This window comes from Ovis aries, chromosome 5 (assembly GCF_016772045.2).
Source record: "Ovis aries strain OAR_USU_Benz2616 breed Rambouillet chromosome 5, ARS-UI_Ramb_v3.0, whole genome shotgun sequence".
Classification (NCBI taxonomy): Eukaryota; Metazoa; Chordata; class Mammalia; order Artiodactyla; family Bovidae; genus Ovis; species Ovis aries.
In genome coordinates, this window is record NC_056058.1 from 50,372,671 (window position 1) to 50,386,812 (window position 14,142).

Below are 14,142 nucleotides of genomic sequence, written 5' to 3' on the forward strand. Positions count from 1 at the left end.
CTCTACTCACTTGATTCTTTTCTCACCAATTTCCTCTATTCTCCCAAATACATCTGGTCCTTTGTATGAACAGTATGTGGCACCCAGTAGGCCTTCAAACTCTGGACTTAATTATCTTGCTCACAACCAGCAAAAGACTTCAACTGCATGTTCCTGGAGGACAGCCAGTGACTCACTAGGGAGCCGCCAGCGCTCAATCTAGGGTCTGGTATGTTACAAGGAGTCTGCCAAAACTGCTGGCTCCTAAATCTGACCTTCAGCTTTTACCTTTCACTTTCTAATTGCCTAATGGAAAGTTGCATAGGACTGCCCAGCCCATACTTTAAACTCAATTTGTCCAAAGCAGTCCCAAATAGCTACCTACTTTCTAAGCTAGAGTATTGAGAAACAGACGGGATCAAAGCTGGGAAGGAGTGATCCAGGTATTACTCTTCTTTCTGATACCATTGTCTACATCTGATAAACCATTTCTCTTCCTTCCTACTGGACTGTAAACTCCAGGGAAGAGTCCATATTTGTGGCTACTATAGTATCCAGCATCATTCTTCACATAAACAATGAAGATAATGAGCAACTGCTTATATCAGGCACTGTGTTAAGTACCTGACATGTTTTCTCAGTGTACCTTAACTAGCATCACCAATCCAAACACCCAGGACTAAAAACCTGAAGTCATCCTCTATTCCCTCTTTTAAGCTACTAATCTTCCCAGGTTTGTCTAACTCTTAATTAAAATGCTGTATTAATGCCGTATATATATATAAGTAAGATAATCCATGTAGAATCCATATGCACAGGTAGTAAGGTAAGTGTTAACTATGATTTTTCTTATATACATCATCATCCCATTTCCTCCCTTCATATACACGCAGCTAGTAAAAGGAATATTCCTAGAAAGGCAAAAGGTACAAAAAATACCAACTTGGTTTATTGGATAAAAAGAGTGGTAAAATGGACATAAAACCAAAAGTCAGAACAAGACAATTTCACATCCTACCCCATCTCAAAACCATACTTCCCATCATCTGGGTTAGGATGTTAAGGAGCCAGAGCCCCCTAAAATCTTTCTCTTCACCTGCACTGGAAGCAAGGCCTGTGGTAGAAGAACCCAGGAGAGGAAGAGATCAAAGGCAACCTTACTCCTGTCTGCCCCTTCACTCCTAAAATCTCTGGGTTGGAGGGAAGTAGGGAAGGAATAAGCGAGCCAAAAGGGCTAGGACTGGCCTCTAGAGCCCAAGCCCAGGCTGTCCTAGAGATGGCTATCCTTGTCCCTATTCAATCCTTACTTAATAGGTACCATTTTTAGGCCTTGAGGGTGAGAAGGGGATAGTTGGTTCAAGAACCAGATGTGGTCTCCAAACCCTCCCCCAGGGTTGGTAAAAGCTCTGAAAGTAACCTGACCAGGGGTGGGAGAACCACACTTTTTCCCTCCCACCCAATCAAGAGGTAAAAGGGAATTCCTGGGGACACAGCAAGCCCAGCTCCCCTTAAATCTCCACGTCGCTTTCCTTGTCGTTGTCATGCTCCCCATCGTAGAATTCGTTGGGCGCCTCTGGCCTACAAAGCAAGGAAAGAGAGAAAGAGAGGTCAGGCTCCCACTCTCCCAGTTCCATCTTCTCCCACGTAGGCACCCTGTCTGGAGCCACTTCTCAGGCCCCCACTGTCAGGGAAGCACTCCTCTCCTTCTGTTGGTAGAGACTGCTTACTATTCATTCATCCACTCACGCAGTCAATAAACGTCTACTGACAGACTACTCTGTGCCAGACACTGTCATAAGCCTTAGCGAGAGAATAAACAGGATGACATTTCTGCCTATCCTCAAAAAACTTTACCTAATAAATGAGACTGACAATAACTAACAAAGTAAAAACAAAAACACAGTAATTTCAGATGGTGGAAAGCACTATGAATAAAATGAAACAAAGGGATGTGACTAAGAGTTATGGGAGGAAAAGGGTAAAATTTCAGACAGGATTATTAGGAACAGTTGTTCTGACAAGGTAAGAACTGAAGACTAAGAAACTGGACAGGCAAATATCTCAGGGAGACCACGTCAAGCTGTAAGAAAACTAAGTACAGAAGTTATAAGGTTATAAGGAAGACAGGTGAGAGAAGTGAGAGAAGGCGGTCAAGACAGCTAGAAGAGAGAGAGTCATCAGAAATGAGACCAGGGACGAGGGTAAGGGCCAGCATGCAGGGCCTTATAAAGTCATCATCAGAAATTTGGACTTTCTTCTAAATGCAATGGAAAGGAGCACTTTTAGTAGAGGAGTGACATACTGTAAACCTGTATGTAGTGGGTGAAGGGATATGAAAGTAATACAAGGCCCAATATGTACCCAATTCTGATTTCTTTTTGGAAAACTATTCTCTGGAAGAATAAATAACTAAGTTATCTTGCCCACAGCTGTTAACTGAGAAAGAAGGGAGAAAGTCATCAAAGAGAAGTTGGGGGACAAAATCAGGAAAGGCTCCCTCTGCCTGGAGAGCAAAGTCTCAGTTACCTCCAAGTGTGCAAGGGTTAAAGGTGAGGAACCAGAGACTCAGGTTTGAATCTCAGCCCTGGTATTTAACTAGCTGTAAGAACTTCGGAAAGCTACTTAACCTCTCTGAACCTTAGATTCCTCTTCTGTTAATTTAAGAATAGCACCTCTCAGGGTTGTCGGATGGCAAGAGAATGATGACATGATGGCATTGTATCATGTATAATTTAATATAAATATCATATCCTATATAGCTGATATGCTACAAGTATCAACGACAAGGAAGTCAGTGGGTAGTCCAACAGTAACAGGGCTTAAGACAGGAAGAGGCCAGAGGCTTCTGCTGGCTGTTGAGAACAAGCTGTATAATGCAGAGACAAGGCCCAGATACCAGCCTGAAATCACAGATGAAAAAAACAAACTTTTCCAAAAGGAAGAAACTGAAAAACAAATTTTTAAGATCAATTTCCAAAAGTCAAACCTCAAAGAACTGGAGAAGCTGAGATGGAGATGAGGGGTCAAAAAGGATCCCTGAGGCCAGATGTTCAGATACATCCTCAACCAAGAGAGGAAATGAAGGGGTACACATGGAGGAGGAGGGGTGGAGTGGTCCCAAGAGTCTAAGCTGTAAAGCCCAGGTCCAGCAGAGAGATCTGGAAGTGTGAACTATTAAGACAGAGAGAAAATTCTGGAAAGGACTGAGAAGCTCATCAGACTCTGCAGCAGAGTCAATTCAGACTTCTTAACAGTGTGTGGGAGCAGGACCAGGTGTCCTGCAAACATCCAGCTGTGGTTATCCCCAGTCACATAAGGAAATCTGTTCTCTATTAAATACATCTGTTTCTGCACTTCTGGGTTCTCTTGTCTTTTTCCTTTTTTCCAGAAAAGCTTGTTTCAGCTTTTGTGGTTTTTTTAAAGTCTATTCTGGTTGTTTTTTCCTCTAATTCAGTGCATCTGTAAATATTTTAATAGGTATCTCAGGAAGGTAAAGATATTTAAAAAGACACACATACACACAATACAACTATCACACCTGAAAAAATTAAGAGAGGAAAGAAATCTACGGGCCTTACAACAGCAGTATATGTGCAGTGACCTGTCCAGCTTGGAATCTGGAAGGAGTCAGTAAAATGCTGGCAAGAATATAAACTGTTATAGACTGTCTGAAAGGCAATTTGGCAACAAATAAAAAAAACTTTACTGCACACAGCCTTTGACCTAGCAACAACAAGTCCAGTAACCCATTCAAGCACTCAAAGATGTATATTTACAGGGATTCACTGCTACACTCTTTGTAACAGTGAAAAAAAACAGGAAATAATGAAAATGCCTGTCAACAGCACTTGGTTAAATTATGCTATGTCCATACAATGGAATATCATACAACTAATTAAATAATGAAGCAAAATAATAATAATGAAGCAGATTTTTATATATATTGGCACAGAAAGATACACTGGTTAAAAAAAAAACTTGGAAATTGTAGAACATGTACAGAATGATCCAACTTTTAGTAAAAAAAAAACAAAACTGCACAACACTGAAAATGAGTGTATGTGTGCCCTTGTGTTTATACATAAATATTGAACAGCACAATTGTAATCTACAGAAACTGGAACATGGACTTAGAACTGGACACGGAACATGAAACTTAGAACTGGACATGGAACAACAGACTGGTTCCAACTCAGGAAAGGAGTACATCAAGGCTGTATATTGTTACCCTGCTTATTTTACTTATCTGCAGAGTACATCGTGAGAAACACTGGGCTGGATGAAGCACAAGCTGGAATCAAGATTGCCAGGAGAAGAATCAATAACTTCAGACATGCAGATGACTCCACCCTGATGGCAGAAAGTGAAGAAGAACTAAAGAGCCTCTTGATGAAAGTGAAAGAGGAGAGTGAAAAAGTTGGCTTAAAGCTCAACATTCAGAAAACGAAGATCATGGCATCCAGGCCCATCACTTCATGGCAAATACATGGGGAAACAGTGGAAACAATGACAGACTTTTTTTGAGGGGGCTCCAAAATCACTTCAGATGGTGACTGTAGCCATGAAATTAAAAGACGCTTACTCCTTGGAAGAAAAGTTATGACCAACATAGACAGCATATTAAAAAGCAGAAACATTATTTTGTCAACAAAGGTCCGTCTAGTCAAGGCTACGGTTTTTCCAGTAGTCATGTATGGATGTGAGAGTTGGACTATAAAGAAAGCTGAGTGCAGAAGAATTGATACTTTTGAACTGTGGTGTTGGAGAAGAGTCTTGAGAGTCCCTTGGACTGCAAGGAGATCCAACCAGTCCATCCTAAAGGAAATCAGTCCTGAATATTCATTGGAAGGACTGATGTTGAAGCTGAAACTCCAATACTTTGGCCAACTGATGTGAAGAGCTGACTCATTCGAAAAGACCCTGATGCTGGGAAGGACTGAAGGCTAGAGGAGAAGGGGATGACAGAGGATGAGATGGTTGGATGGCATCACCGACTCAATGGACATGAGTTTGAGTAAACTCCGGGAGTTGGTGATGGACAGGGAGGCCTGGTGTGCTGCAGTCCATAGGGTCACAAAGAGTCAGACACAACTGAGCGACTGAACTGAACTGAAAAGTTTTACAATAAATGTATGTCACTTACATCATTAAATCGGGGGGAAAAAAAAGTATGGGATGGTTGTATACTGAAGAAGGTACACTGAGGACAATTAGACTAATGCTGTCTAACTTACTTTTTCCCTCTTAACTTCCCCCAAAACTTGCTGGAATTCCCTGCTCTTATGACCCTGCTCCAGACCTGCTGTAGTTTTCCTCAGGACCCCTCTCCTCCGCATCAGCCTCATCAGTCCTATCGTAGGTTAGGAGGTCTGCCGGCACATCGTGAATCTGGACGCTAGGTGCATGATTCAGCATCTTCAGGTTTTCAAAGATTGTCTGGCGGATCTGGTCCAGATACTGGTTGGGGATGAGGAATAGACAATGAGCAGCTCCCAGTGACTCCCAGGATGTCAATGCTTGTAGCTGCCTTTTGTCCCTGCAGTCCTAGTTTCAGTCCCATTTTGCATCTTAGTTTGAATCCCCCAGCTGGTAACTGTCCCTCCTCCCAACCCTGACTGCCTGTGCTTTCACCGGGGCTGCCTCCTAGCTGATAACAGAGATAGTGATGGCTGAGACTCTCTTCCCTGGTTTCTCTGATTTCCCACATCCTGGACCTTTCCTGGGCTCCTCCACCCTTGTGCTCAGCTTCTCCAAGCTGCTGACCTGGCGTGAATTCTGATTCTCGATGCGGGTGCTGACATCCGGATGGAGCGTGAAGTCCGGGGCAAAGTACTCGAAGTATTCTTGGGGAAAAAGGAGGAGACATGATGGCTCAAATAGACACAGGCAGGTCCCAAGAGTTGCCTATCTTTTTCCTTTCCATCCAAAACCCCTACATAACATCTGCTCAACCTTTTCCCCTCTCTAGGCCCAGGGGTTTAGTTTGCAGAACTCTGATAAAGTCAAACTTCCCATCCACTTTCAAACCAGGCCATTCTATGGTCTTGTGAGAATGGCCTTCTTGCTGTGGGGGCATGGTCCCCCTTGCATGTGTGGGATGGTCCTTACCGCTATAGGGAAGCTCTTCACTAATGGCCTCTTCTACCAGCAGTGATGTCTCATATGTCCTGAAACAAACCAGCAGAGCAAGGCAGGCTGAGTGAGTGGGGTGAAAGGTCCACTGGCCATCTCTCAGGGAGAGCCCCTAGCTCACACTGTACAAGGGAGAGGAGGAAAAATGGGGGCATGCTCACCAGCAGCGGGCAACATTCCGGACAGTGTAGCCACCACCACCTAGCACCAGTAGAGGGATATTGAAGCTCTTGACATATTCAACACATTCCCTGTTAAAAGAAACCAGAGGAATGGGTGGAGGAAGTTACCAAAAGCCAGAGAACACACTTCTAGAGGCCAACTGGAAAGAGGCACAAGGAAACTAGAAATGTTCTGTATCTTGACCTTGGTAGTGAAAATCATTGAGTTATATCTCTGAGATATGTGCACTTTATTGCCGGCACGTTGCGTCTCAGTGAAATTTAAAACAAAGTGCACTCTCACCTCTGTCCTGCTTAGCACCCACCCTAGCAACCCACCTGTTAATCAACTAGTCTCACCAATGTACCAGCAAGTGCTGTCAGTTTAGCCACCAAAATATAACTCACATCACCTACCTCTCTCTACCGCCACCTCCTCCAACTTAGCCTCCTATCTGAGACAACACCAAGAGCTCCCTAACTAGTCTTCCCACTTCCACTCCTGTGTGCCCAGCCCCACCCCAAACCTTTCTCCATTCAGCCCTCAGAGCAGTTGGTTTTTTTTCGGCGGTGCCACAAGGCATGTGAGATCTTACTTCCCCAACCAGGGACCAAGCCCATGCCTCCTGCAGAGGAAGTGCAGAGTCCTAACCACTGAACTGACAGGGAAGTCTTGAGCAGTCACTTTAAAATTCAAGCCCAGAAAAAATAAAATAAAATAAAATAAAATAAAATAAAATTCAAGCTGGATCATGTCACTTCCCTGCTTAAAACCTGTCAACAGTTTCCCAACACATCTGAAATATAATTCAGACTCCTTAGCAAGGTCTAAAGGCTCTGCATGACCCGAATGCTGCCGACTTCTCAGACATCACCTCAAACCACCTCCAGCCTGCTCTCTGTGTTCCACCTGACTGGTTTTACTTCATCTCCTCCACGATACCCCTCTGCCCTGTCTCAGCGTGTCTGCATGCACTCTTCTCACCGCTTGGGATGGACCTCTCTCTGTTCTTCTTATGGCTCACTCCTTTTAGGCTTCAGGTCTCAGCTCAGAATTTTGGAAAATTCTTTCCAAATCATGGTATCTAAAGTAGTTTCTCCACTGTTATCCCATATCTTAGCTTTCTATCTTTTTCTTCCATAGAATTTATAACAATCTACCTATCTTGTTTGCTTACTTATAGTTTTGCCTGTTTCCTAGGCTGAACTGTAAACTCCATGGGAGTTCCCTGACTGCTTCCCCATCTCCTAGTACAATGCCTGGAACACAACAGGTGCTTAACAAAAACCTAATGTGAATGTTGCCAACTGGGGAACACTGCTCAAGATGACATTTCTGGTTCAAAGTACAACATGCAGCTACTTTTCAGTCCCAAAAGGAGGTGAGGGCTGTTTCCCAGCTACCCGTTCCATGTATTGAAGCCCAAGGCCACTTGAAAACCTGGAAGAGTGGAAGGAGAGCAGTTCTCACCCGTGTCCTCGAATGCTGAGGTTGAAGCAGCCCAATCGATCACAGCCCAGAGAGTCAGCTCCACACTGCAAAAATCAAAACCCCAGGTGGCTACAGTGAGAGAACTACTCAGAATGTCACCGATGTCCTTCACTTCCCTTCCCCCACCAGCCTAGGGATTCTCCTCTTTCCTGCTCTCTTCCCGTAAGCCTGAGTGCCTAAGGAAGCACGGACAGTATTACCTGGAGCACAATGCACGTGGGTTGGTAGAAGTCCACCACCTGGTTGATAACTGGCTGGAAAAGGTGCTTGTAACCTGGGAGAGGGCCAAAGATGGGCACCTGGCACCCCAAGGGGATGGGGAGACAGGGAACAAAAGGAAAAAGGGGGTTCAGAGAGCGTGTAGCCCAGGAAAGGGGCAACCCAAAGGGACCACTATTGGTTCCAAACTTCTAGGTGGGGAAGTTCATGAGACTTCTGGAGGGACTGATGGAAGCTAATGACCTTTTTCCCAGAAAAATGCACATACACACAATATGTTGCATACAATTTCCAGGGAGTTCATGGTCCCTCTGAAGGCCATTCATCCTGAAGGACACCTGGCCCAACGGTAGACAATACCAGGCAGAAGAGGTTAACTCAAGGAGGGAGAGAGAGAAGGAGCCTAGTGAGCAGGGAGAAGACTTTAGTACGTACTCTGGTCATCAATGCCGTCCCGCAGGGGTACGTTGAGGCAGTAGTAGCGGCCACTCTCTGCTCCAACTTCATACATGTCACCTGTGGGGGAGAGGGGTTGGGGGCGCCAGCTGCTTCAACCCCACCATGTACTCTGAGGGCCTCTCACTCCATCTGTGTATGTCCGCCACACACTCCCTCAAACCACTAAGTCTCTTGCAGCTTGCATTCATTCAACAGATACTCCTGGAGGGCCTACTATGAGCCAAGCTGTGAACTAGGTATGGGGATACAGCAGGAAAAAGAACTAACGAAATAAATGAAATCCCACCAAGCTCATATTCTTGGGAGGTAGGCATGATTAGGTGGGAGACAGTAAACAAAACAAAACCCCACAATAAATTCAAACAGCAACCAGTGCTTGAAAAGAAAAAAGCAGAGTGATGTGACAGGGTAACAGGGTGATCAGGGAAGGTTTCTCCAAGGAGGGGCCACCTGAATTGAGACCTGAGCTTGCGGAGGAGGCAGTCATGGTAAGAGCTGAGGAGTATGAAGGGGACAGGCATTCCTATTTCCATACCTGTGCCAGGGAAGAAGTAGTTTCCGTATTTGTGGAAAGATACTGTCATGACTCGGTCAGTGAGGTAGAAGGCTTCCTGAACCCCGTCGCCATGGTGGATGTCAATATCAATGTAGAGCACCCGAGGGTGGTACCTGGGGTGAAGGCAAAGCCAGCGTCTGAGGCAGAGGTGAACCCCAGGAGGAAAAGCCCCCAACCCACTCCTCCCAAACACAAGGCCAGAAATTATGAAGAGTCTACTTTGGCCCAAGTCACCTGAAACCTAATACCACCAGTTCCCTAAGGGCAACCCTGGGGCTCCAGCCTGGAGGCAGGGACAGGAGAGGGATGTGCAGAGAAGGCTGAAATGTGAGCAGGCAGCGGGGAATCTGCAGCAGAGCACAGGAAGAGGCAGCCTGAGAAAAGCATCAAGAACTTGGGAGAAGCTAGTGTGGGGCTGGAGGTCAGGGTCAGGGTCAGGGCCAGGGCAGTCTCAGACCTCAGCCAAGAGCCTCGCAAGTGGCCCCATCTCCTCCCGGGCTACTTACTTGAGCAGCTCCAGGATGCCAATCACAATGTCATTAACATAGCAGAAGCCAGAAGCCTATGGTAAGATAGTATAGTGGTATTACAAAGAGGAACAATTCCTCCACCCAGCCGCCCCCTGACTGCCATCCTGACCTCCTACCCTAGCAGAGCTGCTGTCTCCCCCATTACCTCCTCACTCACCTCAAACTTCTTGGCGTGGTGCAGACCACCAGCCCAGTTAATGGCAATATCACAGATCTGAAAGACAAACGCCCAACTCATAGTCCTTTTCCTGCCCACCCCCAAAGCTGGGAGCTCAGGATCATGGTTAAGGCCTTGGATTCAGGGACCCACAGGAAGGGGGAAACAGGACTTGGGGTACAGCTACCTTGTTGTTCAGCTGGGTTGCTCCTTGCAGAGATGCGCCTGTGTAACGGGAGCAGAATTCAAACAGCCCGGGAAACACGGGGCTGCAAGAAGAAGAGCAAGTTGGAGCCCTTTTTCCTCTGTCCACTTCCTTCCTTCACCTTTCTCCCCAGCCCAGAGCCCCGTAGTCTCCTTTCTTCAGTAACCCCGTCTGCCCCTCCTACATACATACCCAAGTTATCTGCAAATTTATTCAACAAATATTGTGGACGAAACCACATACTGAAACTTGTTCAAGGCACTGGATGGGAAGTAGAGAAGCGCAGTGACAGTAGTGCTAATTGCACCAAGAGCATTCACAGGGCCCAAGGCTGTGGCCTGAGGGTGGACTTTACATTCCCAGACCTATAAAGCGAACTCAAAACTAGCAGGAGCAATAACACAAAAAACAAGAAAGCTCCCAAGACAGCATGTGCCTGAACAACCCAACAAGCAGGGCAGTGTGTGCGGGACAGACCTCTGGGGCTGGTGTGGTCAAGAAAGCCTTCATGGCATGAAGCTTTGTGGTGGCTTGAAGGCTGAGAAGGCCCTGGAGAGGCTGACTGGAGAACAAAGGGTATTCTGAGAAGACACCCTGTGCAGCAGAGATGTGGGGATAAGGTTGGGAAGGTGCTCAATGCCAACCTAAGGAGTCGACCTCAATCCTCCAGCCGAGGCTGCTTCTATTGGAAGGCTCTTCAGGGAAACCAATTGGTGTAGTGTTTAAAAACCTAGCCTCTGGACCTGAATCCTGCCACTGCCACTGTTCAGGCTAAGTTATCAAAATCTCCTCAAATTTCAATGTATGTACTTAATGCTTACCATCATGAAAAGGACTATTACATCTCAGGGTTGGTGTAAGAATTAAGTGGATATACCAGTAATCCTCAGCACAGCAGAGTAAATTACTCAAGAAACTGTAGCTGTTGTAGGAAACTATAGGATCAACAGCCTCATTTCTTCAAAAGATAAATTCAAGGAATTCCCTGGCAATCTAATGGTTAGGACTCCATGTTTTCACTGCTGGGGGCCTGGGTTCAATCCCTGGTCAGGGAACTAAGATCCTTCAAGCCAAGGCATGGCAAAAATAAATAAATAAATTCAAGGGCGAGAAGGAAACATTAAGGGTTAAAAGTCTTATGAGATGGAGTGTGGACCTTGTTTAAATCCTAATTTAAATAAATCAACTGAAAAAAAGAAAAAAATGTGAGACAATTGGAGAAATTTAAGTACTGACTGCATATTTGATGATATGAATTACTGTTGATTTTTCAGGTGTGATGAATACTATGCATTTTTTTTAAAGAGTATCATTTGGAGATATATAGTAACATATTTATAAACAAAAGGGAGTGACATCTCAAATTAGCTTTAAAATAACCTAACGTGCGGGGACACAGATGAAGCAAGATTAGCCATCTGGTCTAAGTGCTGCAGCTGGGTGATGGATAGACGGGGGTTCACTGTATTTCTACTTGCAGAAATGTTTAAAATTTTCTCTAATAAATATAAAGTTTAAAAATGAATGGAGCAGATGGCAGCTGTTGTGGTCACTATCTTTTAGTGGATGCAGACTAGAATGGAAGCAAGGATCATGGCTATCTTTGTTGGCCACCTTTTCCCCACAAGACCTAACTCTGAGCTGACTTCTCATATGAAATAAGCTCGACATAAACGTGATTGTACCTAACACTCTCTTGCTTTTTAAAACCCTCCAATGACTTCTCCCTACTCTAGAAGTTAAAAATCCCAATTCATAATAGGGTTGTTTATTTTTTAAAGACCCTACCTATCTCTTTAGACACAATTCAGATCACTTTTCAGATATTGTGGGTGGCCTTTTTTCTGTTCCTTAAATAAGTCACACTCTGTCCTGATACAGACCCTTAGGGCATGTTGTCCCTACTTCCCATTCCTCCCCTCATTCTCCATCCTCCCAACTATCTTTCACCTAATTACATCCTACTTTCTTTCGAACTCAGCCCAATCTTCATTACTTCCTCTAGGAAGCCGCCATTGACCTGCCCCAGCCCAGGCTAGATAATTCTCCCATGTCTGCCCTCTCTTAGTCTGTCATGTACCTCTCTTCTAGAGGACTCAGCACAAGGGCTATATTAAAATTGTGTTGGTATTATTTATCATTATATCCCTAGCACTTAGCATAGGGCCTGGCCTAGAGCCAATAACCAATCAATATTTGTTGAATAAGCAAATTAGTAAATGATGATTCATTGACAAGTATCCCCCCGCCCCCCCACATATCTTCCCACTGCTGCCATAAGACCTCACTTGAGTATTCTCACTGAAATGCCTGGCATCAAGGTGCCTGGCATCAAAGGTCCCAGTTCTCCCCTTACCAGTCATCACCCACATTGAAGGCATTAAGGCTCTTGGTAAAGCCTTGCATATTGGTGGGGCTGACTCTCTGCAGGAAGTCAATGTAGTCCTCAGAGTGGAAGCGGCACATGTCATGCTGGGAGGCCTGGTAAGGCTTGAAGACCTTGAGAGGGAAACACAAGATAAAGTCAGGCAGGGTCAGTCCTACTCACCCGGCTGAAACTGACCACACTGAGCCCAGCACTGGGGACTGTCTAAAACCACACACAGCAGTCCCCTTGTCCCTCCTCTCCAATCCTTGTTATTCTATGAGACAAAGGTCCGTGAAAAAGAAAGACTCTGATTAGCTTGGGAGTTTCTTATGATCAAGCCCTCTAAAGACCACTGGGCCTGCCTTTTCCTTCATACCTCCAGCCCAGCCTTTTCTCCCTTCTCAAACCTTAACTCCCTTCACCTGCCCTGTTCCCTGGATCTCCTATTCCTGATTCTCTTCATACTCATTTCCCCTGGGTGCTGACTCTGTCCTCTCTCTCCTCTGAGTTCTTCTTAATTTTGAAATGAAATAATATGGGACACAAAACAACCTTCTAATTAAAACTCAAGATGCTAAGCCAGAGATTTATTATCTCTTGAGAGGGTCACACACTTTAGAAACTGGACAAGAGCAAAAAATTTTCTCTCCCCAGAAAATGCTCATAGGCACACATAGGCAAACAATTTCGAGAGTCAGAGATCCAGGCATTAACATCACCTCAGTCATTTCTATGATCAATTCACTAGTCTGTGTCTCAGCACAAGCAGTGGACACTCATTCATACTGCTGGCTAATCCCCTTTGCGATCCATAAGGGCCGTATGTTATGATCACATATCACACTGCTATAAATTCCAAGCCAGGGACAGACAGGATGTGTACACAGGGGGAGATGGAGGGATGAGTAGTAATTAAGTGGAACTCTGTGTGTGGGCGGGGGTATTCTAGATTGAAAAGGGAATATCCAGGACACCTCCTACTGTCCTCCACACACACATTTACACACAGGGCTGCAAAGTCCTCCCTAGAACTCTAGCTTGGCGGTGGAGAGGTGGAAGAGGAAAAGGGGTGGGAAATGAGGGTAAACCTCATATCCAGATACACTGGGCCAGCTGCTTTCCCTTCTCTGAGGCCACAGAACTGTCCTAAGATTCAAGGGAGGGAAATACTCTGCGTCTGCAAACCAGCTCCACTCCACCCTAACCGTAGGCCAAAGTTTGGTCCACTTAAGGTCAAAAGGTGGCCGACCTAAAAACTAACTTTCATTAAGTCAGTGGATGCATCCACCAACACTCTGCATATGGGGGTGCTCCTTGTTCCTTCTATCCACCTCCCCCCTGCCAGGGCTGGGTCACTCTTGATGCATTCAGTGCAGCCTACCTATCCCTAAGGCCGCAGCTCGTCCCCACCCTCAATCCCCAGGAGAAGCCGTGAGACTCACGATCATCTTCTTATAGAGGCCGTAGTGCAGGACCAGACTATGAGTCAATGCCAAGCGATGAGGCTTCATAGGGTGACCAGCCCCTGGGGGTGGGAGAAGAGAGTTCGTCAGTACCCATCCCTGGAGTTGTAGGCCCGGCTTCGAAACCTCCGCGTCCCGAAATCCCTCGCGTGCAATGTTGCTCTCTCACCGTAGTGGAAGTTGCCCACGTCGGGGTCGTAGAAATAGGCCACAGTCTTGGCCATGGTGCCGGCGGGACCAGGCCCCGCACCTCCGCCGCCAGCCTGGCCGCCTGCCCCACCCCCGGCCTTGCGTGCTGCGTAAGCACGCTGCCTGCCTCTGCAGAACCAGGAAACCCAAGCTCGACTCCCGTAGACCACGCCCAGGCCACGCCTCCTGCGGAGTTCTGCCCTCGGCTAGCTCCGCCCTTCTAGGTCTGGGG

General features: G+C 46.0%; 1 protein-coding gene across 1 annotated transcript; it reads right to left on the bottom strand.

Moving 5' to 3' along the window:
• Positions 1 to 906: 906 nt before the first annotated feature.
• On the bottom strand, positions 907 to 13,999 carry HDAC3 (histone deacetylase 3). Its single transcript, XM_004008901.5, has 15 exons — positions 13,891 to 13,999; positions 13,701 to 13,783; positions 12,247 to 12,389; positions 9,873 to 9,954; positions 9,686 to 9,742; positions 9,505 to 9,560; positions 8,978 to 9,111; positions 8,419 to 8,499; positions 7,965 to 8,038; positions 7,744 to 7,808; positions 6,273 to 6,362; positions 6,088 to 6,146; positions 5,743 to 5,822; positions 5,279 to 5,436; positions 907 to 1,557 (listed from the first exon to the last, which is right to left on the bottom strand). Exons 1-15 carry the CDS (start codon positions 13,943 to 13,945, stop codon positions 1,488 to 1,490), a joined length of 1,287 nt encoding a protein of 428 aa, XP_004008950.1. The 5' UTR covers positions 13,946 to 13,999; the 3' UTR covers positions 907 to 1,487.
• Between the last annotated feature and the right edge of the window lie 143 nt (positions 14,000 to 14,142).